At 53.1% G+C, this 24117-nt stretch overlaps 1 protein-coding gene across 1 annotated transcript in view; it reads left to right on the top strand.

The window, feature by feature from the left end:
* The window catches only part of EXOC6B (exocyst complex component 6B), a 468443-nt gene that overhangs the window by 73019 nt on the left and 371307 nt on the right, over window positions 1-24117 (top strand). Inside the window, exons 3-6 of the mRNA XM_056814064.1 lie at window positions 7209-7256; window positions 8881-8971; window positions 9092-9137; window positions 16500-16704. Coding sequence (XP_056670042.1) covers window positions 7209-7256; window positions 8881-8971; window positions 9092-9137; window positions 16500-16704 — 390 coding nt within the window. The remainder of the gene's footprint in view (window positions 1-7208; window positions 7257-8880; window positions 8972-9091; window positions 9138-16499; window positions 16705-24117) is intronic.

Here is a 24117-nt window from a genome sequence, read left to right as displayed (position 1 = left end):
GGCTGGTGAAGATGGCAGAGAGGAGGCTGGGAGGGCTGGTGAAGATGGCAGAGAGGAGGCAGGGAGGGCTGGTGAAGATGGCAGAGAGGAGGCTGGGAGGGCTGGTGAAGATGGCAGAGAGGAGGCAGGGAGGGCTGGTGAAGATGGCAGAGAGGAGGCTGGGAGAGCTGGAGGGGAGGAGGCTGGGAGGGCTGGAGGGGAGGAGGCTGGGAGGGCTGGAGGGGAGGAGGCTGGGAGAGCTGGTGAAGATGGCAGAGAGGAGGCAGGGAGGGCTGGTGAAGATGGCAGAGAGGAGGCTGGGAGAGCTGGAGGGGAGGAGGCTGGGAGAGCTGGAGGGGAGGAGGCTGGGAGAGCTGGTGAAGATGGCAGAGAGGAGGCTGGGAGGGCTGGTGAAGATGGCAGAGAGGAGGCAGGGAGGGCTGGTAAAGATGGCAGAGAGGAGGCAGGGAGGGCTGGTGAAGATGGCAGAGAGGAGGCTGGGAGGGCTGGAGGGGAGGAGGCTGGGAGAGCTGGGGAGGAGGTGGGGAAGTGGGTCTAGTTTTGGGGGGGCCTGGGATTGATGGTCTTGGGTAAGAGTTGAGCATGGGCAGAAAGAGGCAGTGAGGATTTTGACAGCCTTCAGATGGGTCACCTGTGATGGAGAAGTGCTGAGGGTTAGAAGTAGGGGAGGGAACCTGCTCCTTGCATCCTGTTGGCCATCTGCTTTGTTTCTGCCCTGCGCCCTCTAGACTCGGACCCGGACCCTCCTCTTCCTCAGGCCTCCTTCTCAATGGGGCTTTTGCCTTTTCCCCTCTTTGGTGGCGGTGCTGGCTAAGCGGGTCTCTCTCCTTGGAAGGGGGGCGGTGTGCAAGCACAGTAGCCCTTTCCCCCCCAAGAGAAGGCCTGGCCATGGGTTCAGGAACTCAGGAGGTCAAAAGCCTTTCTGGGGGCAGCTGGGAGAGTGGAGACTCTTACAGAGCTGGCGCAGCTTAGGGACAAGACAGAAGGTGGGGAGCCGCGTCGTCAGCAGACCTTGATGGGCTCTTCAGGCTCCTCGGGCCGTAGAAGGCCCACCTTTGCCCCACGTTGTCTCGCCAGGTTTGGCTTTCCTCTCTGGCTCCACCACGGACAGATGCTCTTTTGTCCTTCACGGGGTTCCCAGATTTGCGTGTTTGTTCTTGTTTCTTTTCTTCCATCATCTTTACGTAAAGGGCTCCAGCCCAGGAGTTGTCTTACAAAATAGTTGTTGTTAGTCAGCATTTATTAAGCGCCTGCTGTGTGCCAGGCCCCGTCAGTAGCTGTGAACCAGCCAGAGGTCCCCGAGGGAAGCCCCCAGCAAAGGGGCTGCCGGAAGGCTTTTGTAGAAGGTGAGCCTTCTCTTGGCACTTGAAGGGAGCCAGGGAAGCCAGGAGGCAAAGATGGGGGGGGGTGCTCCAGGCCCTGGGGGCAGCCAGGAAAAGTACCTGCAGGGAGCAGGAAATGTGAGGAAGGGCTCCGGGCCCGCCAGGACCTTGCCCTTGAGTCTGCCGTTTTGGCTAGTCTTTTGGACGATCACTTTGGCAGCTGAATTTGGGGGAGAGATTTGAGACAGGGAGGCCAACGAGCAGGCCATAGCCCAGGGGCCTGGCGGACGAGAGAGCGGCCATATTCAGGAGAGGTTGAAGGGCAGCTGGCCAGGCCTGGAGAGGAGAGGCCCTGGGTTCAACTGTGGCCGGAGGTGCTTCCCGTGGGACCCCGGCCGTCACTTAACCCAATGCTTGGGCCTCAGACAGCCCCCGCCCCTGCTGTGTAGGTCTTGGGCCAGTCTCTTGAGCCCGGTGCCCAGCCCTTGGCCCGGACACTCTGGATGGACTCTAGAACGGAGGCTGAGGCTCGTAAACCATAAGCAAAGGGGTCGAGAAGAGGAAACGTTCCGCGAGCGAGCGAGTGAGCGAGCCAGGAGCCGGTGATAGCACTTAGGCTGCAAGCCTGGGGCCCGGGAGGAGCTCGGGAGAGCTTGGACAGGCTGACTTGAAGGTGAATCTGGAGGCCAGCAGGGCCATCGGGGCAGGATGGGAAGAGCTGAGGCTCGTGAGCGGGGGAGGGCCGATGAAGTGGTGGGGAGCACAGGTGAGCCCTGAGGGTGCCCTCCAGTGGCGGGCCTGACCCGGAGGAGAGCCCGGCCAGGAAGACGGCGCCAGACACACAGGTGGAGAGCCGGAGCGAGGAGGAGCCGATGGAAGAGGCCGTGACCTTGGCGAGCGAGAGCTCCTTGGGCACTTTGGAGGGAGTGGAGGGGCGCACGGGCACCCCAGGGGCCCCTGGTTACTTCTCTCTTCGTCCCGGGTGTTCCGTGACCTCTCCAGGGTGATGGAAACGCCAGGCACGCAGACCCCCCCCCCCCCCCCCCCCGCCACAGGCAGCAGAGGGTTGTGCCGGCAGCTTTCGGGGAGCTTCTTGTTGGGCGAGCCCTTCCTGTTGGAATGAGTGGAGGCCGCTCCCCCTCTCTGAGCTCCCAGGCCGGGGGGTCGGGCAGGCGGGGAGGCTGCTGGTTTCTTGGGATTTCCTCATCCCTCCCTGTTCTGTCCTTTTCTGACCGTGCATTGGTGGGCGAGCCCCAGGGAAGTGGAGCCCCTTCCGCCACGGAGGCGGCCTTCTCTGCACGCCCTCCCTCCAGGACCAGTGGGCCAGGGTTCCTAGCAGTCGCGGCTGGTCGGCCCACCCTGCAGACACTGGGCAGTGGGTCCAAGTTCTCTTGTTCATGGAGCGGACTTAGATCCAGGTAGCCTGGCAGAGGGCCCTCGTCCTCGCGTGCATCCTTGACCTGACCAAGAGCCCCCCCCCGGAGTTGAAGTCGGGAAGATCCGCTGGGTTAGAACACACGTCGGAATGGGCTGAAAGAAGGGAAAAGAGCTAGCAGAGAAAAACAAAGCCGGACATCCTTGAAGCTTGGTAGGGCAGGCCGCTAGAAGCTGGAGGAATGACCCCTGGGGGGAGTCTCTTCCTTTTAGTAAGGCTGATGAGACATTTCGCAGAAGAGCGTTCGGATTTGGCTTCGGTCTGCGAACAAGCTGCAGCGACTCCACGGGGATCTCTTCCTGGTCTTTCCCTTCACCCCTAGTTGGAGTCTTGCGATAGAAGAATGCAATCGCCCAGGCTCCCGTTTGGAAGCTTCCTTCGAGATTGTGGAGGAAACGAGTAGGGTGGACTGCCAGGGACACAGTGACTCCTTGGGCAAACTGAGTGCTTTGTGCCTGTTCTAGGGGCTTTTCATAGAGGCTCGGGCCTCCTGTCCGAGGTGGCTGGAGAGGGGCGCCGATGAAAGGGCAGAATGGGAACCTCGTGTATTGGGGAGCCACAAAGGCCAAGGCTTGGGAGGAAATTCTGGTTTAACCTGGACAGACAACTCTTTTCAGAACCCCTAGGAAAGGGCTCTCCAACCTGGCTTTAAGGCCTCGAGGAGAGGGGAGAGGAGAGGAGACTCGCTGTTGTATTAGTGAGATCTTCCTTATGTTGTGCTAGCAGTTCTTTCTCTGCGACACCCACCATGTCTAGTTCTGCCTTCTTGGGGTCACGTAGAACAAGTTAGGGTGTGAGGTGGCCTGAGTTCTGCCTTAGACACTTACTAGCTGTAGGACCCCAAGGAGGTCAGTAAGGCCGTTGGCCTTATTGCCTCGTTTGTAAAATGGGGATCACGCTGGTCCTTCTCAGGATTGCTGTGAAGGCCACGTGTGATCGCACGTCAAGGGCTTTGCAAACAGCGTTAGTAGCGATCACTCTTCTGCCTCATCGAGAGCCCTCGGGCTCCTCCACCACGTCTACACCCGTTAGGTCTTCTCTGTGCTGGTTTGGAGCAGCCTCTAGTCCTCCCACCCTTCTGGCCGCCCCCTTCTGGACCTCTTCCATCCAGTCTGAGGAGCCCAGACCCTTGGAGGTGGGCCTGCTTCTGGTTTGTGGTGGATGCTACTGTCTCCGTGCTGAGGACGGTGGGTGCCCCCTTGGTGGAGGCTTTACTTATGTTGCGTACAGTAACTCCCTGCCTACCTGACTCTGAATGGGCCCCCTGACGCTCTGCAGCCTTACCCCCCCCCCCCCCCCCCCCCCGGGCTACAGGGCTCATGAAGGTGTTGTGAACCCACGGGGTGATGTTTACATTCGTCCCCGCTGAATTTCCTCTCCCCTGCCAAGGTTCTTCCGTTAAACGTTGTGTCAGACCCCAAATGTCCATTCCTACCTCTCGGGGGGCACTTGTCCTCGTCCTGCCAGAAGCTCTCCAGGAGGTGAGCCCTTTGATTTCTCAGCGGCCCCGGCTCTCTGCCGGTCACTCCTGCCTTCTGACAGCACCCTCAGGGCTGCCCTCGCTCTTTCCTGGCGGCATCCCGCTGGGCCCCCTTTCCTCGCCCCCTGACGCTTATCCTCGATCTCGGCATCTCTGTCTCTGCCCGTGTCCAGGGTGAGAGGTTTGGGGAAGGTGAACGTTCATGCCTGTAGGGAAGGCTTTGGTGGGGCCACTGACCCCTTTTACCACAGATGGCTCCGAAAGCTGCGTCAGCCTGTGCTCTGTGTCAGTGAGGTGGGGCTCGGCCCGCAGCCCTTGACTCCGGCCCGTTTTGGAGAGGACGTTTGTCTCTTGTGGTGGCAGCGAGTGTTCTGTTGATGGCGAGGAGGGTGGCGCCCCTCCAAGAAGGAGAAAAGCACCCCTCGCTCTTGTAGCCGTGAGCACTAACGAGCCAAGTGCTATTGGAATCACAACAGAACAGTGCGCCCCTTCGCTGCCTGTTAGACCCTGGCACCAGGGGGAGCCATCAAGGCACGAACTGTGTCTGTACTTGAGGTGGAAGTCTCTTCTCCAGCTCCGGATCTGCAGTTGTCTGACTGCGCTTAGTTTTTCCTCTTCCCGTCTGTGTCTCAACTCTCTGTCCCCCAATCTTGTCCTGCATTCTCCAGCCTCTGTTCCTTTTTTTTGCAGACTGCCCTTCATGCCTGGATTACCTTTGCTTGTTGAAATCCTTATCTTCTCTTCAGCTTCCTCTCAGGGGCCTCTTTTCCACAAAGCTTCTCTTTATCCCCCTGAATGTGAACTCTTCTCGGGGTTTCCTCTGGTCTTCTCTGCTGCCATCAGACTCTGCCTTGTGGCTGACTTAATTTGTACACATGTTGTACCCCCCCGTAGAGGGTATATTTTTTGAGGGTAGGGGCCGTGGGCCATTACTTGTGGTTTTGTGATAAAAGTGCCTCATGTGCAGCAGACACTTGGGTATTTGTTGGATGAAAATAAACTAAAAAGTTGTAGTAGGGGAAGTAGGATTTGCCAAGCTCAGTCCTCAGTCAGCAATTAGAAAACGCCTGCTATGTTCCAGGCACTCTGCTAAGCACCGTGGATACAAAAACAGACAAAAGACAGTGTCTGCCTTTCCAGTCTAGCAAGAGAGACACTATGCAAACAAAAATGTACAAAACAGGCTCTCTATAGGGCCCTGGAACTGAGGGACTAGAGAAGCCTTCCTGGAGAAGGTGGCTTTTAGTTGGAACTTGAAGGGGGAGTGTTCTAGGCCAGGCAGAATGTCCAGAGGTGGAGAGTCTTATTGGTGGGACATTCAAGAGGCCAATGTCCCTGATCAGAGAGTTCATGGTGGGGGATTGGGAGCATTCTTCCATTCTTTCTAGCTTCTTCTATCAGTATGGGAAATAGAAGTCGGATTAACATACATGTGGGAGGCCTGAAGTGCCAGCGAGAACCTGGGCTGCCACCTTCGTCTTGTCTGATAATGAGAGGTGTGACCACAGAATTAGGCAAAACCAACCTTTTTAGTGTTTAGTGTTTTCATATCTGTACTTCTGAAATGAGGTTCAAGGACCTGAGAATATCCCTAATGTGTGGATCTGCCTTGACTCAGACTCTCAGCTATTTGCTAAAGGAGCAGAAGAGAGGGAGACAGAAAACCTCCACACCCACGTGGGAGGGCCACTTTCAGCTAAAGGTTTAACAGCAGAGAAGATTAAGGAGGTCCCCGTTAAAAGTCTATAGAGAAATGAGATTTGATTTCCCAAAGTGCACTTTTCTGATAATCTTTCCTGAGCATCTCTTGAACAAAGCCCTCTTGGGAGTCAAGGAATCATTTTCATCACTGAATTGAAAGCCCCAGGCCCAGTGAGGTTCTCTCCTTCCTTCTCTCTTGTTGCTGCTACCATCTTGAGGAGTTCAGACCGGGGCCATTTACAAACCTGCAACCCTAATTCAACTGGGACAAAGTTTAAAAAACTCATTAAAGAAGCAGATAAATGCAGAGTAAATATGGGCTTGAGTCAGTGAAGGTCTTCTGGACATAATTTTTCACTGAACTAGTTGCATCCCTGGAGACCTTTTCTCTCTCATCTTTCTCATCTCTAGGCCAGCATTTGAAGGAATACGGGAAGGAAAAATTGTTCATGAAATGTTGACCCTCTTTTTGGTGAAGCCTGGCTCAGGCTCTGTCCTTGGGGCTCAAAAATGACAGCTCTTAGCAGAGTAGTTCCCTTGGGCTGCCTGTCTGCTCTCTTCCCCTAACTGGAATGGCCCATCCTATTCTAGGGGCCTTGACCTTTGGCCACATGGAGCACAGGTCAGGTTGACACATCCCATTATTTCCCACTTGTCTAACTCCATCTGCAGGCTCCCCCTGTGGGCTGAGTCATTTTCCTATTGGTCTGCAGCCTTCCTCCATTGGAAAGTGGTTGCAATATCTCACCTTCAAGTTTTAGAAAATTTTAGGCCCTGTAGTCATGGCACAGAGTTTCTGCCCATGTGAAGGACAACGTCATTTGTTACAAGAGGACGAGCTGGATGTGTGATGAAAAACCCCTCCCTCCTCCATGTCGTAGGAATGGATGTTGATCCTCTTTGGTTTGTCAGTTCTGGTGAGGATTTCTAATCTGCTGCCATGGTCCCCACGCTTCCTCTCCAGGTAGTCTGCAGGAGCCCACATTTGAATGGAAGCGTAGTGTCCATTTCCTCAAGTAGCATGGCTCGGATGGTTCAAAAAATCTGTCTTTCATCAAAGTTACTTTTCTCTTGGTGCAGAAGGATCTCTAAGTTGTGAGTCTGTGGGTCAGTGGAATTGAACCTCAGGGTGTACTGACAGGCAGAGAAGATGGAATAAATGCTCTGTGCTCAGCCAGTCCTCATCTTTGATTATGTTTGCTTTCTCTTACCATGTGCAGTCTGTCTAATGTTTGCTCCATGTGACTCTAAAATTGTCTTTTCTCCACAGAATCAAGTGACTGATACGAATAGAAAACTACAGCATGAGGGGAAGGAAGTAAGCCTGATTTATCTTTTGAGAAACTGTTGCTCCCTCATCTAGTTTACCTCTGATAGTCTGGATTGGGTTCTTTCCGCTTACGGTCTGTAAGAGTTTGTGATTGTAAAGCTACAAATTATAGTGTGGATCATAGCCACGGAGAGGTTGGGGTGTGCGTGTGTGTGTGTGTGTGTGTGTGTGTGTGTGAGTGTGTGAGAGTGAGTGAGTACACAGGCACCTAATTTTGAAAGACCTGTCCAGCTTTAACATTCTCTGATTCTAGGACCTAATCCAAATTAAGTAAAGAGAAACTAGATCGCAGAAATGAGAGAAGCTGCATTCTTTGAATGCATTACTGAGCAATTGATCAGTTGTAGGGGGGCTGACATTTATTATTCTGTTAACAGTGACTAGTCACAACTGATAACTGATGTTATCTTATTTAAAACATAATACAATTATTTGTCCATGATACTACATCTCCAGCTAAATACCTGCTCCTTAAGAGAGCAAGGTTGTGTAGAGGATAGAGTCTTGGACTTAGTCAGAAAGACCTGAGTTTGGATCCTGCCTCATACGTCCATAAGGCCACTAGAAATGCTGTCTTAGGGATGGAAGGTCTTTTCTTCCCTCTTTGGAATCATTTTGCTGTATCTTGTACATAGCAGAAATCTCTCATGTGCGGAGCTCTGGAGATAGGAAGAATGTCAGAAACAGTCTCTGCTCCAAGAAGCCCATGATCTAACGGGGGAGTCAAAATTACAGACCACTGCATAAACAAGAGACATGGGATAAATTGGAGATCGTCACTAGAGGGAAGGTGGTAGCATGAAGGGGGATCTAGAAAGGCTTCTCGCTGAAGTAGGACTTTAGTTGAGGACTGAAGCCAGGGAAGTCAAGAGTTGGAGATGAAGGAGAGCATGCCTGGCATGATTGATGGCCAGGTGCCTAATAAAGGCTTGTTCAATACGATGGAGGAGATGGTGTTGACTTGGAAGCCAGGCCACACCTAGGAGCAGTCTCAGCTCTGTCTTACGTTGGCGGAGTGCCCCTGAGTAAACCCCTGTGGCGCTCAGTGTTCTAGGCAACTCCCTAAGATGGTAACTGGGAGAGGAGATAGTGGGGAGAGAGCTTCCTCACCTTAGTGGTTCCCAAATAAAGTCACATGTCTTCCTTTCTCTCTGTCTCACCTAGAATCAAAAGTCCCTTCTGGGTCCACTGAAATGGGTGCCGGAGGTTAGGAACACTGGCTCATTAGTGCTCATTCAGAAATGCCCCAGCTCTTCCGTTTGTGGCTTTTTTGCAGAAACAGATAGATAAACACAGCACCTTTCAAGGCCACCTAATGTTTTTGTGACCATAAGGCCCCTGTGACCAAATGTTCTTCAAGAGAAAAAATAGAAGAATCCTTCCTGAGAGCTGCTAAAATCCCATGTTAGGAAAAAGGGAAGACACCTGGGGATGGAGGATGGGGAAGCACACCGTAATACTTGATTGGTTGGAAAAGGTAGCTCCTTTGTCTACTTGGCAGTTCTTACTCTAAAACTGCCTGATGAATTGAACACAAGAAAGGAGAATGTGGGGGGAAGCTTTTTAGTTACAACTTTTGGCATAATTCAGTTTATCTTTTCTTCCCATCAAGCTGGTAATAGCAATGGAAGAGCTGAAGCAGTGTCGATTGCAACAGAGAAATATTTCTGCCACAGTCGATAAGTTAATGCTGTGTCTGCCAGGTGAGGAGCTGGAAAGGAAGCCAGAGCCTGGGGGAGTTTCTTTAGGTTGCATTTGTCTTTTCCTTTCTCTGAATAATGCTTATTATCATATTTCCCCCCCCCCCCATTTTTTTTTTCCAGTCTTGGAGATGTACAGCAAACTGAGGGAACAGATGAAAACAAAAAGGTAAGTGACTTTGGGAACATCTTGTATGTGGCTTCATTCTCGCCTCCAACTCTCTCTAGCTCTACTTAGATCAGCTTAGCCCAAGCTTCCATTTGCCCTTCTCACTTTCCTGAGGTACAGAAATGGCAGAGAGTCTGCTCCTTCTGGGAGTTTTGGTGAAATTCTCTTGGCATCTGGCTTTCTCCCTGGCTGGGTTGGCTGATTGTCTTCAAAGCACTGGGCTTATGTGGTGCTGAGGGAGATGGAAAATTTAGGTCAATGGCCTCATCATCTAAGCAGTGATTGGGGCATAGACCCTGATTGTGATAATCAAACCATGTAACTATGAATGCCTTAGCTATCCCTGGTTCTAGAAATGCTTTCTTCAGAATTCAAGTGTGGCTAAGCAAGGTTACAGATGGTTATTAGGATGAGACCATGCCAGCACATGGTCATATAACATTTTCTTCATGCATTTAATGCCTTGGGTTCTTTCTAGAAGAAACATTTCCCAATGGTTGTCCTCAGCTGGATACTGGGGGTCTTTTTCATTTATAAAATTATAAAACCTAGAGTCTTGCCTGATCTTGGAGAAACTTGAAAGAAGTCTTTGACCACAGTTTGAGGGCCTGATGAAAGCCTAGAAGTCATCTCTGCCCTCACAACATTCAACCATCTATAGTCTAGTTTGGTCCTTTCCACCATTTGGCCATTGGACTCTTTCAAGAATGGGTTCATCTTTGATTGGACTTTTGGTGTCATCAGCTGGCTGAGTGACCTTGTTTTACTATAACCACTTGAATGGCTGTTGTGAGTGGGCCTTGATTTTTCTGGTTCTGCTCATCTCAGCTCACTTCTTACTGAGACGATGCTTTCACATTGTGCCAAAGGTCTGTCTATTAGATGCTAGTTTTTCCTGTCATTCACACATACATGTGCCATCTAGTGTCATCTTGGAACAGCAAGGACAGAACTAGAGAGACTGGCATTCCATCATGCAGTGACTTTTGGGGGTTGGTTGGGTTTCACTGTAAAGAGTTGCTTAGTTCGCTTTTCAGAGGATACAGCTTCCTTCTTCTCTGGATCTGTGATTGCCTCAGCGTGGTACAGGTGACACACTCATCCCTTGGTAGTCTGATTTTTGTCTTGTAACTTTTCCTAGGAGTAGGGAGGACAATGGAGAAACAAATGATGGGCAGAAATCAGAGCCTGGAAAAGCACAGCCTATTTCTGTATGGCCAGTGAGCTGAGAATGGTTTTACAGAACAGGTGATGTGCTGGATTTGGCCTCCACACTTTAGATTGGTGACCCCGGAAATAAATAGGCATTAGTAAATAACCAGGGTTCATGGAAGAATGGTGAGTGACAAAATTGTCTTGATTTTGGGCCAGCCCGTGCCTCTTCTCAAGATGAATAGAAGAATGGATGAGAAAGAACTTACTATGCTTAAAGAACTGAGGATAGAGATGGACAGGAGCCCCCATTCTAATGGGGGAGACAACAGAGGAGGAGGCTTCAGCTGTGAGTCAGCCAGATAGGCGCATGGTCCTCGGGCTGTTGTAACAAAGCAGATGGCAATGCATCTTCTTCAGTGTTATTTCCACTGATAAATCCATATCCACTTCTGGTGTTGAGTCATTTGGCAGACCAGAGACTTTGGTAGTGAGAACCTTGGTTTCTGTGGCTGCTTAGGAGGTGAGAGCTGCGGTACTGGCAGAAGCTGTCACTAGGTGGTATTTAGCTGAGAGTTGATTACTCAGGTGATAACTTTGGGGCTGGGTTGGAAGTAGCATCAGAGGCTGGGGGTGGAGACGGGGGTTAGTGATGGAGGAATTCCTGGGGATTCTTCTTCCGAGGGAGGGCTCTTGGGCTCAGGGCCCAACTGGACTGTCCATTAGGACTGAGGTGATGTGGCCAGGCCGTGGTGCCTCATGCTTCAGTTCAGCCTGGCTTGCCTGCACTCTTGGTGGGGTTTGCTGGCCTCTTCTCCATGAAGATGACTCCCCTGAAAGATGGCTTTGGGGTTTAGGCCAGAAACAGGGCTGGGAGCATTGGTTTGCTCGACCTTTGGGATGTCCCATGACTCTGTTTTTCTGGGACTGGTGATTTGGTTTGCAAAACTCTTGAGACATCTCTTCCTGTTCTCTCCCAGGCCCTGCCACATGGCTCCATTTTGCCCTTCACACCTCTACCAGACATTGGGCCTGGTCAAAGAGAAGTAGAGCTCATTAATAGAACGTTTGGGAAAATAGTCCAAATGCATGCCTAGGCTGCAGTAGAAGTGTCTTGTCCATGTTTTCTTGGACTCATTGACCATTGGCAGTGAGTGGTGTCTGTCTGGTGCTTATAATTCGGGGTATGACTAGTTATTTGCATTCAATATGCTGACTATTGCAAGTGTTTGGTTAGTAATCTTTTTTTTATTTTAGCTTGGAGAATAAAGTTACAAATAGGAATTTTTAGCTGTACTTGAGGAGGGGAATAAAAGATGGACCTTATGCATGCCAACAAAAGAACAGTGAAGGAATGAAGTGACATTCCTTGTTACCAGGAGTCATTGGCCTTTGCACTATGAGACATGAAAAATGTGGAGCTCTTCCACAGGCCAGATGTTTTCAGCATGCGGCCGTGGATCTCATCAGTGAATGCCTAATGTGTCCACAGGCCACATGGTTAGATTCTTCTCATTCTATAAACAATGTTCCAAAATATAACTAAACCCCAAAGTGTGTTTATCTCTTTGGCTTAATTTCTGGCTTTCTATCCATTCTTAAGTTTCTCTCCAGAGGAATCACATTTTATTGCAAATAGCTTTTCGTACCTAATTGTAGTATAAACAGTGTCCTGTTTACACTAAGCCATGTGAATTGTACTGTTCTGTGAGTCTATAAAATTTGAGTAAAAACAACTTCCCCAAGACTTAACTGTAGCTTATACCAAAAACCTTTTTGAATTGGGGAAAGAGACTTCACTTTCTACCATTTATTTTTATTTTTACAAAGGACTGGGGAAAATCTGAATGCAAATAAAACAAGAGATTGTCCATTGTGTTGAGTGTGTTAGGAGCCACTCACTTCTACCTAATAGGGGAGATCTCAGTACACTACTTTGTCCTTTGATGGAAACTTCTCTGCAGAGCGAAAAACAACTCTTGTAATTAATTATGAAAAAAAATTTCTGCCTGTAGTTGGATAAATTTTCATTAGAGTTGGATTGATGAGAAGCATTGTAAGTAAGTATTGTGCTGGTTGAGGTCACTGCCCATAGAGAGATGTGAAGTCTTTTTTTATGTGGTTTTTAGAGGAATATTTCCCACTTGTAAAAAGGAGCTTTTGAGTAGAGTTAATGTTTTCAAAAGAGCCAAAAGACTTTAAGGACAAGGAGAGGAGAATTCTAGGCTCAAAATAGTGGGTGAATAAGATAGAACCTAGAGCAAGGATTTTCAAGAATGCAGGAAGAAGAAGGACTCTTAAAAGCAGCAACCAGAGGGGAGCTTTTTGTGTTAACAGGGCATCCATCTTGATTTCCCAGAGACGGGTTATCCAGCTGGGTGATGCCTTCATGTCCCTTTCCTCTTCTTCCTTGTTCTTTGTCATTTGGCCCTTTTCATCATTTCAAGGCCACAAAGTTTGTTTGGGGAGGTTAGAATTGGACGTTCAGCCCCCTCCCCCCCAAAAAGGATTAAAAAAGGAATAGGTTTCAATGAGCCCTTCCCTCTGGGCAACTGAGCATTGTATTTTCTATGAGTGTAAGTTGTATGTGAGTGGAGTTATGACTTTAAGGTTTGGTTCCTTCAAACTAACCTTCACTCTTGTGGGAGGCTTGGTAGTAGTTGAATGTTTTCCATGCTTTTCTGTGGAGAAACTGAAGTTTCTGAAGTGACATGTGCATGGTTCACAGCAAGTCGCCTAGCCTGCGCTCTTCTCTGGAGGGAGAAAGAAGGCCGCTCTCCCCAGAGCCCCAATGGTAGAAACAACATGGCAGCAGCGATGTGTAAACAAGGTGTTTTCAGAGTCTGTTGGGGTTAATCTCGAGGGAAGGCACTCAAGAGAACCAAGAAGAAGGTGAGACCTCCGTTGAGATTCAAAGAAAGTGGGAGCCTTAGGCTGTAGAGATGAAGAAGGAGAGAGTTCCAGAAAAGAGGCGGGAGAGCCCAAGAAAATGCCTGCAGTCAGGACATGGAGTGGCACGTGGCTTCCGACTCTACTGCCCAACCCAAGTGACTCCTTCCCGAGCAGGACTGCCACCGAGGACGGTCTTTTCTCAGTCCAAGTTCTTCTAGACCTCGCTGCTGCAGGTGCTCTTGTTGTTCAGGTCCTCTTGAGTCTTATCTCCTTTTCGGGCTTTCGTGGCTCTGCTTTCTCCTGGTTCATCTTCTGCCTGCCACACGGCTGCTTCTTGGTCTCCTTTGCTGGTTTGCCCTCCACATCGGGCCACTCACTTTGGGCGTTCCTAGCATTCTGGCCTAGGCCCTCTTCTCCTTCCCTTAGCTGCTCCCTCTTAACGATCACATCCCTGCATCCGAGTCTCTTCCTCCGACTTGCATCGTCCATGAGGCCTTTTGGACATTTCAGACGGGGTCTCTTGGAGCAGTTTAGACTCAGTGGATGCCAGGCAGACTCATCATCTTGTTCCCTGAATCCTCTCTGCTTCCAGACGTCCTTGTTTCTGTCAGCGGCAGCACTCGGTCCATCTGCACAGCGAGTCTGGACTTCTGCCTCTTCCTCATGCCGTGCCGTCAGGGGGTTGCCAGGTGTCGTCACTGTGAGATGTAGCCATGTGCTGTACCTTCTGCCTTCTCCATTCACAGTCGCCCCTTGGTTCAGGCCCTTCTCGTCTCTCCTCGCTTGGCCTTCCTCAGTAGCCTCCCTGCCTGAGGTCTCCCCCCTTCTGATCCATTCTGCGCAGCTGAACCTGTCCTCAAGCCTGCCCCTGGCCGCCAGGATCAAACCTGAACTCCTCTGGTGGTCTTCGGAAGCGCCGTTGAGCCTGGAGCCCGGCCTCCCCTTCCCGCTTCATTGGCATCGCCCCCCCCGGCCTCTCTGCTCCTCCCAAGCAGCAGCCCCCTCTGACGGGGAGTAGACGTGGATTAAGTGCCTGCTGTGTGTCGGACGCCGTGCTAGGAGAGGCAGGAAGACGCCATGACTTAGCAGGGAGGCAGCACGCACAGGGCATGCACGGAGAAACGGGGGAAGTCAGGGGGAGACATGGCAGCAGGCGCCGCCTGCAGTCTCATCGCGCAGGGCCTTGGGTGGGAAATGGGGTGCTGGGGAGGGAGGCGAAGGCGGCCCGAAAGGGAGGAAGGCCTGCGTGCCCCAGCTTTGGTAGCTGGTCTTGGCGGTGCCCCGGAGCTCGCCGAGCATGATCAGGCCTGCCCTTTAGGAGAGCCCCTTTGGGGGCTGTTTGCATGGAGGAGAGACTCGAGGGAGGCAGACCCCCAGCGGCTGTTGGACTTCTCCATGTGGGGTGATGAGGGCCTGGCCAGGGGGGGCTGGGCCTGAGGAGCGCCCAGGGTTGAGTCCAATCGCAGACCTTGGCCGCAGCTTGGACGGGAGGGCCGAGGAGGGCAGGAGTCTAGGGTGACTCCCAGCTTGGGGTCTGAGGGAGTGGGAAGAGGGCAGGGCAGGAGGCTACTGAGTGCAGGTTGGGACATGCCTTGTCGAAGACGTCTACTGGACCTCCAGGTCAAGGTGTCCGAGAGGCAGCTGGCGATGGGAGAGTGGAGGCGGGCAGAGAGCTTCCCCCAGGAAAGGGAGGCCGCAGAGGTGTCTGGAAGAGGAGGAGAGAGCCCCGAGCGGAGTTCTGAGGGCCTGGCCTGGAGGACCCCCCAAGGAGAGAGCCTTCTCTGGGCTCTTCCCCAAGTCTGCCCTGGGCATCCCTAGCTCCTTCCTTTAAGGGGCATTTTCTGCCTGAAGCTCGTCTTGATTCCTTCAGCTGCTTGCATTGAATTGCTTTGTATGTCTTTTTCTTCCCTTTATATTTATGCTGTATATATATGTGTTTATATGTACTCGTTTCCCCTGTTAGACTATAAGCCCCAAGGTCTGCCAGGTGGCTCAGGGGATTGAGAGCCAGACCGGTCCTGGGTTCAAATGTGACCTCAGATACTTCTTCGTCACCTAAGTGATGACATATACCACAATATTGATAATAAGAGAGAAGGGAAGGGTTAAAAACAGAATATGATCTCTCTGTGAGGAGGAATGGTTTCATCTCTCGGGGCCTTTATCCTCATTGTCCTGGACAGAGCCTGGCACATAGTAGGCACTTCATAAGTGCTCATGAACTTCGTGAGGAGTCTTAAAGGTGAAACAGCTAGGTGGCACAGCGGATAAGAGTGCTGGGCCTCGAGTCAGGAAGCCCTGAGTTCAAATGGGGCCTCAGATACTTCCAGCCATGTGGCCCTGGATAAGTCATTTAACCCTGTTTGCCTCCGTTTCCTCCTCTGTAAAATGATGTGGGGAAGGAAATGGCAAACCACACCAATACCAGGAAAACCCCAAACGGGATCACGAAGGGTCAGACTCTACGGAGCTTTGCGTGGCGGCATCTCTGATAAGCAGGGCCAAAGAAAGCCTCAGAGACTGCAGGGCCTCCTTGTTTTTGCCCCGCGCTCTCCAAGATGGTTGCTTCCCAGATCCCCATTCAAGCATTAGCCTGTCCTAGGACTTAGGCCCACCCACAGAATGAGTGTGCAGACTGGGCCTGGGCCTCCGGGGGCCAGCAGGTCAGAGCTCTAGAGCTACAAGGGGATTCGTGGGACGGGTGAGGAAGCTGAGGCCCAGGGAGGTTCAGTGGCTTTTGCTCACTCGAAAAGGGCTGAGTAATAAGAGCTGAGGGTCCTTGGCAGGGCGCTGCTCTTCTTCCCGTGCCAGGCTGTGCCGTAGTGCCTGTCCCTGCCTGTGTCTGCTGAGCCCTTCCAGGCCACTTCCAGTCTGCTTTCGGGTCTGCTGGGGCTCTGTTTCCCCAGGGAGAGGGCCAGGAGCGTCTTAGTCATCCCCACGTCCGTGTTCACTGTGATAGCCAGTGGTTGGTAGCGGCAGGCAGAGGGTCTTGATTATGCCCTCTGCTCCGGCTTCTGTGGTCTCGGATTAGAGCTGGGTTTTCTGTGCCTCTGGGTCATTGGGAGGCCTTTTTCTTTTTCCTTTCCCCCTTTGTTTTTTTTTCTGGTATCCTGCATAAGCAGTGCTGCTAATGGGCTTCCCCTGCCTGGCCTCCATTCCTGGGTGTCTCTTCCTCTCGGCAACGCACGCAGCAGTGCCACGGCCCAAGATTCCCCTTCCCTTGGCCCTTATTCCTGGACCTCCCCGTAAGCGTGCTGGGTGCAGGCACGGAAGGCGGGGAGGAGCTGGCCGGAACTAACTGTTGGGCTTCCTTTCCAGACACTACCCTGCCTTGAAAACCCTGGAGCACCTGGAGCACAGCTACCTGCCCCAAGTGAGCCACTATCGTTTCTGCAAGGTCATGGTGGACAACATCCCCAAGCTGCGCGAGGAGATCAAGGACGTGTCCATGTCCGACCTCAAAGACTTCTTGGAGAGCATCCGAAAGCACTCCGACAAGATCGGGGAGACGGCCATGAAGCAGGTAGGTCGGCGCGTTCTGATGTGGCGCGGAGAGCAGGGGGCGTTTTGGACGCTGCCTCGACACTGTCCCTGCCTTCCCGTGTCCCGTGGCTGCTTACACGAGCCTCGTGTTGCGCTCCGGCTTCTCCTTGGTGCCCGCGGCTCGATGCGCGCCGCTCCATCGTCCTGTCCTTGGAGCACGGTGGCCACAGAGAGGCCCGATCCAAAGCCGGGGCTCCAGAGCCTCCCCAGATGTCTGGGCTCCTTGTCAGCGCCGGACGCTACCACCTGCTTTTTTCAAGTCAGATCCCATTGACTTTATTGACTTTGCCCGGTTTACCTGGCGGTGTCCCCTGAGCACAGCAAACGGAAGGTCAGTCGTTCATGGAAAGCGTTTGTCTTTTGGCTCTCGCAGCGAGGGCCTGTTCTCCGGCCCTCCGGTCATTTCGGCTCTTGTCCCCAGCGAGGGCCTGTCCTCCGGCCCTCCGGTCATTTCGGCTCTTGTCCCCAGCGAGGGCCTGTCCTCCGGCCCTCCGGTCATTTCGGCTCTTGTCCCCAGCGAGGGCCTGTCCTCCGGCCCTCCGGTCATTTCGGCTCTTGTCCCCAGCGAGGGCCTGTCCTCCGGCCCTCCGGTCATTTCGGCTCTTGTCCCCAGCGAGGGCCTGTCCTCCGGCCCTCCGGTCATTTCGGCTCTTGTCCCCAGCGAGGGCCTGTCCTCCGGCCCTCCGGTCATTTCGGCTCTTGTCCCCAGCGAGGGCCTGTTCTCCGGCCCTCCGGTCATTTCGGCTCTTGTCCCCAGCGAGGGCCTGTCCTCCGGCCCTCCGGTCATTTCGGCTCTTGTCCCCAGCGAGGGCCTGTCCTCCGGCCCTCCGGTCATTTCGGCTCTTGTCCCCAGCGAGGGCCTGTCCTCCGGCCCTCCGGTCATTTCGGCTCTTGTCCCCAGCGAGGGCCTGTCCTCCGGCCCTCCGGTCATTTCGGCTCTTGTCCCCAGCGAGGGCCTGTCCTCCGGCCCTCCGGTCATTTCGGCTCTTGTCCCCAGCGAGGGCCTGTCCTCCGGCCCTCCGGTCATTTCGGCTCTTGTCCCCAGCGAGGGCCTGTCCTCCGGCCCTCCGGTCATTTCGGCTCTTGTCCCCAGCGAGGGCCTGTCCTCCGGCCCTCCGGTCATTTCGGCTCTTGTCCCCAGCGAGGGCCTGTCCTCCGGCCCTCCGGTCATTTCGGCTCTTGTCCCCAGCGAGGGCCTGTCCTCTGGTCCTCCGGTCATTTCGGCTCTTGTCCCCAGCGAGGGCCTGTTCTCCGGCCGGTCATTTCGGCTCTTGTCCCCAGCGAGGGCCTGTTCTCCCCCCAAGGCCTCCCGTGTGCAGGGCTGGCTCTCGGGAGCCCAGGGCCTTTTGGCGTCTCTGTGTCCCAGCAGTGAGTGCTCTGCCAGGACGTGCACTAAGACATGAGCGGGAGGAGCTGCATCAGGCTCAAGGAGCCAGGCCAAAGGGAGCCCCAGACGTAGCCGCCAGGTCCATCCGGTGGGAGCCGTCTCAGAGGGAAGACTCTAGGGGCCGGGTCGCCTGGGAAGGCCTTCTCAGAAGGAGCTCTTCCTTTCTCTTTCCCTCCTCCTCTTAGGAATCAGGGACAGAGACCCAATGGGCAGTGTAGTTGAGTGGGAGGACATTGGCTCTGGAGTCTGAGGACCTGGGTTCAAGTCCTGCCTCTCATTTGAGGCGAATTAGCTGCCTTGTGCTTGAGCCGTCACCCAAGGGGTGGCCTCTGCGCCCCCGTCGGACCTCAGCTCTCGCGTGGTGATGGGCAGGGACCTGCCTGGGCCGCCGCGTGCTGGGGAGCCTCCAGGGCGGAGCAGGGGAGAGCTTGGCTCGTGTGTGCCGTCCACACGGGGAGGCAGGGGCTCGGCTTCACTCCCAGGCCTAGGAATTGAGCGGAACCGAGGAGAGCCGCTGGGGCCTGGCCGTTGGGAATCCGTGGCATCGGAGTGGGCTTCACTGGCTGGAACGAGGGCCCTGTGGAAGTCAGGGGCAGAGGGCGCTGGCAGCCCCCCCCCGGGCCCCCTCTCTTTGTGGGAGCGCCGGATCCTCTGGACCCTCGCGCTCACAGTTTGCCCAGGGAAATCGGATTCCCACGTTTTAGGAGTGAAGCTGCCGCAGTTTTATGGGCCATAAAATTATCCAGTCCCGGGGGCGGGTTTAAAGAGGAGGAAAACATCTCTTCCTCCACCCGACTGAGCCTAGCGAGGCTCCTCTCGCGTTGTGGGGCTGCCGGGGCTCGTGGGGAGGAGCGTCCGCCCGGCGGGCTGGGGGCCTGCGCGGGAGCCGGGGTCCAGGCTGGGCCGAGCACTCGGTTTAAACTAGGCTCTCGTAAATGCTCTTCAGCGGGGCGCCTCTCCAGCAGGCTCGACGTGATGGCAAACAAAGCAAATACTGGTTTTTGTCGGGTAAAAACCTTGAGGTGGATGATGACAGAGCTGAAAATTGGATTTTGTGATAATCAGAATGGGCTGTCTCCCCAGCCTGGAGTCCATGGCCAGGGCTTGGCCCGGGTTCAGGGAGGCGGGACATCCTTTGGCTCCTCTGTTGGACAGGAAACGATGGTTGGGGGTGGGGGTCCCACCAGCCTCAGGAGAGAGCCGGAGGAAACGAGAAGGCAGCCTGCCCCATCCTGCCTGTCTTGGGTGGGGTGTCAAAATGGCGGCGCCTCCTTCTGTTCCAGCTCTCCCGGACATTGGGGTCCCCGTAGCCCGCTCCAAGAGCGCCCCAGAGGTCTTGGAGTGCACGCGCGTGCTTCGGACTCCAAGCTGCGACCTTTGCTTCCTATCTCCGTTGGGGAATTAATCTTATTAACACTCGAAGATATCCGCTCTGTGTTTTGGTTCTTTAGTTTAACATCTGAAATATATAAGACCCCCTCGCAACGGTGCGCTGCGTTAAGTACACACACTAGAGCGCTGTTAACTTGGCTGCCCAGGGGCCCAGAACAGCCAATCCCAGAGTCATTATCGGATAAAGCTGGGATCTGCACGGCCGCACTTCCCTCCTGCCTTTCGGAGACAGATGGGAGCCAGCAGAGTTTCCCCAGCATCGCGGGGTGACCTGTCAGAGCTTATGTTTAAGAGGGGGCGCGCTCCCATGACAAGCCGGCCCGGGCTGGCATGCTCGCGTTGCAGAGATCGCTCTAGTGTGGCCGTCTTACTTGTCTTGGCTCCCGCTGCCCTTTTCTCCAGCCACATATAACCGTGGGGTGACTGAAACTGTGGACGAAATGTCTTGGAGCAGGGGCGGCCTTCCCCCGCTTCTCCCCCGTGAGCCGTTAGATGGGGCGTCGCCTTCGGGAGGGGGGCTTCCAATGCTTCTTCCGGCTCGCTCCACCAGGGGCCTCTCTTCCCGGCGCGTTGCCCTCCAGGAGCGGAAAAAGTGATTCCGTCTCAGTCGGACGCCAGGGCCGCGGCTGCTCGGACTCGGTGGGCGCGGGGCAAGCCCCTGGCCACCCTGGAGTGTCTTTGGCCCGGTTGGGGTGACAGTCTGGGCCTGAGCATCCGCTTGGCTCCCTTCTGGTTCTTAGACATGAGGTTGTTTTCATCTTAGCGCCCGGACGAAACAGGGCCCTGCAGTGGCCCGGAGCGCCGAGGGCCGGTGTACGGCGCTTCTGTCCTTTGCTCGTTCGTCACGTAAATGCGGCTTCATTTGGCCCCGTTGGTCTCTTTCCTGACCTTTGGGCCTTTGATCAGAGGTCAGCTAAACTTTCTTCCTGCGCCGTCCTCTGCGGTTGCCCTTAAGGGGAGGAATCTGATGACAGATCTGGCAGGGTGGGCTTAGAGTGGGTAAGCGGCTCCTCTGGCTGGTGACGGCAGAAGGCCAGAGCGTGGGGGGCAGGAAGCCCTTCTCCGTGGGGCACGAAGCTCTGAGGTCGATGAGTCCATCGTCTACAAACGAGCCCCTTGGGGGTGCGTGCCAGTGGCGTAGTCTTTGTGAGAGTGAGCAGGAGAGAGGGGCCTCGCAGGGAGTCCTGGGAATCTGGCCGTACTCCTTGGAAATAACTTTAGAGGAGGCCAAGCTATGATCTGGGTCTGCTCCTCCGGTCCTTTTTGTCAAATATCGGGAATAACGCAAAACAAGACACACAATTCTGGGTGCCTTCAGCCGTGGCGTGGGCAGGAATTCAGAAGACCCGTGTTTCATTTGGAGAATGAGGTGGATGACCTGAAGAACAGGCCAAGTCTACATCAGGTCTTCGTCAGACTCTTCTGTGGGTTCAGGAGCCGCGGGCCCGGCTTGTGGTTGAGCGACGGCTTCCTGACGGAATCCACCTTCTTCTTTTAGTTCAGGAGCAAATCCTGCTGGGAATGGGAGGGATGCCTCCATGGCAGCGACTTCGAGAAGAGGTCAGCATGAACGCCAGAGCAGAAAAGAGCCCCAAGGTTGGCGCCTCTTCCCCTGGGATTCCACGTGGCCTTGAGAGCAGCAAGGTGGGGCCTCGGCTCCTCGGCTTATCAGTTCGGGCCTGGAAGCTCACTGAGCTGATGCTTCTGTTTTCATAGGAGGGAACGGGAGATCCACGTGATTTGCCTCATTCCACGTGTGATGAGACACCTGCTTCCTCTGGATTCTTCTTTCCCTCATCTTACTTTGTGTCCGAGACATCCTCTTCAGTTCTCTTCCAATCCCATGATTCTTTCACGGCTCCTAGAAAAATACTGGCACGTCGGAGCACCTGGAGCAAAAGTCACCCTGAGTGAAGACCTCACGAGCCAGGAAGGAAGAAACGTGCCTTGATTATGACTCCCTGCGGCAGTGCTCTCAGAGGCAGCTGCCATCACCCACGGGGAGGTTGTGCGTCCTGGAGAAGTGTCTGAACAAGCAGCTCCCACAAGTCCTGTGGTTCCTCCAGCTGCTCTTTTTTTCTGACAAGATGCATGAATTAGCTCCCTAGTCAGAGCAGTACACATTGGGATGGTCAGCGCAACAGAATTCTCAGTCCAAAGGAGCATTTTTAAAATAAAGGAAATAGCCGAGTCATTCCCCAATTGACACATGGTCAGAGGACAGGCAGTTTTCAGATAAAGAAATCAAAGTTATTAATAATCATATGAAAAAACATTCTAAACCCCTCTTGATTAGAAAACAACTCTGAGGTCCCATTTCACCCCTGCCAGATCAGTCAATATGACTGTAAAGGAAAATAATATATGTTGGAGGGAATACGGCAAAATGGGGACACTAATGCCTTCCTGGGGGAGTTGTGAATTGATCCAAACCTTTTGGAGGGCAATTTGGAGTTATGCCCACAAGGCTATCAAATAAAGCATACCTTTTGATCCGGTAATACCACTACTAGGTCTCTATCCCAAAGAGAAAGAAATGGGAAAGGACTTGTTTGTACAAAAATATTTATAGCTGCTCTTTTGGTGGTGGCAGCAAAGAATCGGAAACTAAAGGGATGTCCCTCAACTGGGGAATAGCGGAACAAATTGTGGAATAGGATGGTACATACTCTTGGACTATAAAGAATTACGAACAGAATGATTTAAGAAAGGACAGGAAAGACCTATGTGAATTGGTGTAGAGTGAAATAAGCAGAACCAGGAGAATATTATACACAGTAACCGAAATATTACGGAATGATCAAATGTGACTTTGCTACTAACGGGAATGCAAAGATTCCGGGCAGTTTTGAAGGACTTATGATAATGCAATAAAATAAAATAATAAAAAAGAAAAGAAAAGAAATAAAGGCAAAAGTAAATAACATGTTTCACTTGGTAAAATATAGATTACTTTCACTTCAGGGACTTTATAGCTATAGAATCATCTTCTAGATGTTTTTGTCCAGCCATGTTCTGTGTGCTTCCTTCCCTTCTCATTTCCCACTTTTCTTACTCAAAATTGATTTTAAGAAGATATGTGTGGGCATCAGTTACAAGTAGTTATGCTTGAGAACAAAATACTCCAAAACTCATTCTTGGATTTCCCTGCCAAAGTCTTCTCCTACAGAGAAGAGTAGCATTCGAGTCCCCTTCCTCCCATCCCCTCTGGGCCTCCTTAGGACCACTGCTTTGGTCTTCCCGGATAGGATTCTTGAGCATCTTTTTTGATCATTTCCTCATTTCAGTCTTCTGAATGTTGCCTTAATGGAGTTTTTTGCTCCGTCAGGAAAACATCTGGTAGGGGACAAGATTAAAGTGCTCACTGAGAGCCCAACAATCCTAGGAATTCCCAACTGGGGCTCTCAAGGGCCAGCCGGAGCCAGGTCCCTGGGTCGAGGGGCCCACTCTGGGCTCTGGCTCCTCACCTCCCTCTGGATGCTGCCTACCCATGTGGCTGGGGTCTGAGGTTACTGAAAGGAGAGGGTAATGCATCCGGAGGCACCACCTGGCCTTGGGGGGGCTGAGCACACATGCACGTGCGTGTGCTCACACACACACACATGCACACACTCACTGTGAAGTGCCTTCTGCAAAGCTGCAGCTCCATCTAATTTACTGTAAAATATACATACAGGAGAAAAACAACTTCCATATGAGGTGCAAGAGATGACCGGCTGACAAGAGTTAAGAAACCCATTCGGAATTGTTCGCCAGCGGCTGCTGAAAGCTCAGGAGCCTGCAGCTGAAGTCTCAGCAAGAGGAGCCACCATCACTTCTGTTGGCCTGTCAGAACCTCACTAACCCCGGGGGACCACATTATCCATTTAAATGGAACCATAACCCGACTGGCTTTCCTCCATGAGATTACACCCAGAAGGCATTTATGCTGAAAAACAAATAGCATTTCGTATTACTTTGTCCTGAAAGTGCTATGAAAAAGATGGTCTATAAATCAATTTTTAAAGGTTGAAACACTTTTTGCCTCCGAAAGGGCCTGACATATTCTCACTGCCTAAAGCTAGCCTGCTCTTTTGCTCTTTTCTCCAGAGAATAAAGACGTTCCTCGGAGCTTAACGAGAAGCACGGAGACAGCACCGTATGCAGAATACCCGTGTGCCCAGGTGCATGCCCACATGTGTGTGTGTCTCCCCTGGTTCTCTGGCGGCCCATCTGACTCTTCCCCTTTGCTGCATTTTCAGGCAGGCCGTCGTGTCTGCTAGCGGTGGGTGCCCGTGGAGGCGTGCCCTCTGCTCTGCTCTCTCTCTACTCTCTTCCTGGGCGACAGCGCCACTTCCGTGGTTTCAGTCATCCTCTCTTTGCTGCTTATGCTCCGACCTTCCTGTCCAGCCTTAGCCTTTCTCTCGACTGGGCAGCGTCCCGCCGCTCTCCGGTGACCCGGCTCGCAGTCGAGGGGCGAGCGTCACCTCCTCACTCTGTTGCCAAGTTCACCTTCCACACATCTCTCATCTGCACCCTCCTCTCCTCGGACATTGCTGACACCCGGGTGGCCACCCGAAGAGCTTCAAGCCCGGACTGCTGCAAGAGTCTGCTGGAGGCTGTCCTTGGACTTCC

Source organism: Monodelphis domestica, chromosome 1 (assembly GCF_027887165.1).
Source record: "Monodelphis domestica isolate mMonDom1 chromosome 1, mMonDom1.pri, whole genome shotgun sequence".
NCBI lineage: Eukaryota > Metazoa > Chordata > Mammalia > Didelphimorphia > Didelphidae > Monodelphis > Monodelphis domestica.
This window is presented reverse-complemented; position numbering and strand designations above follow the sequence as displayed.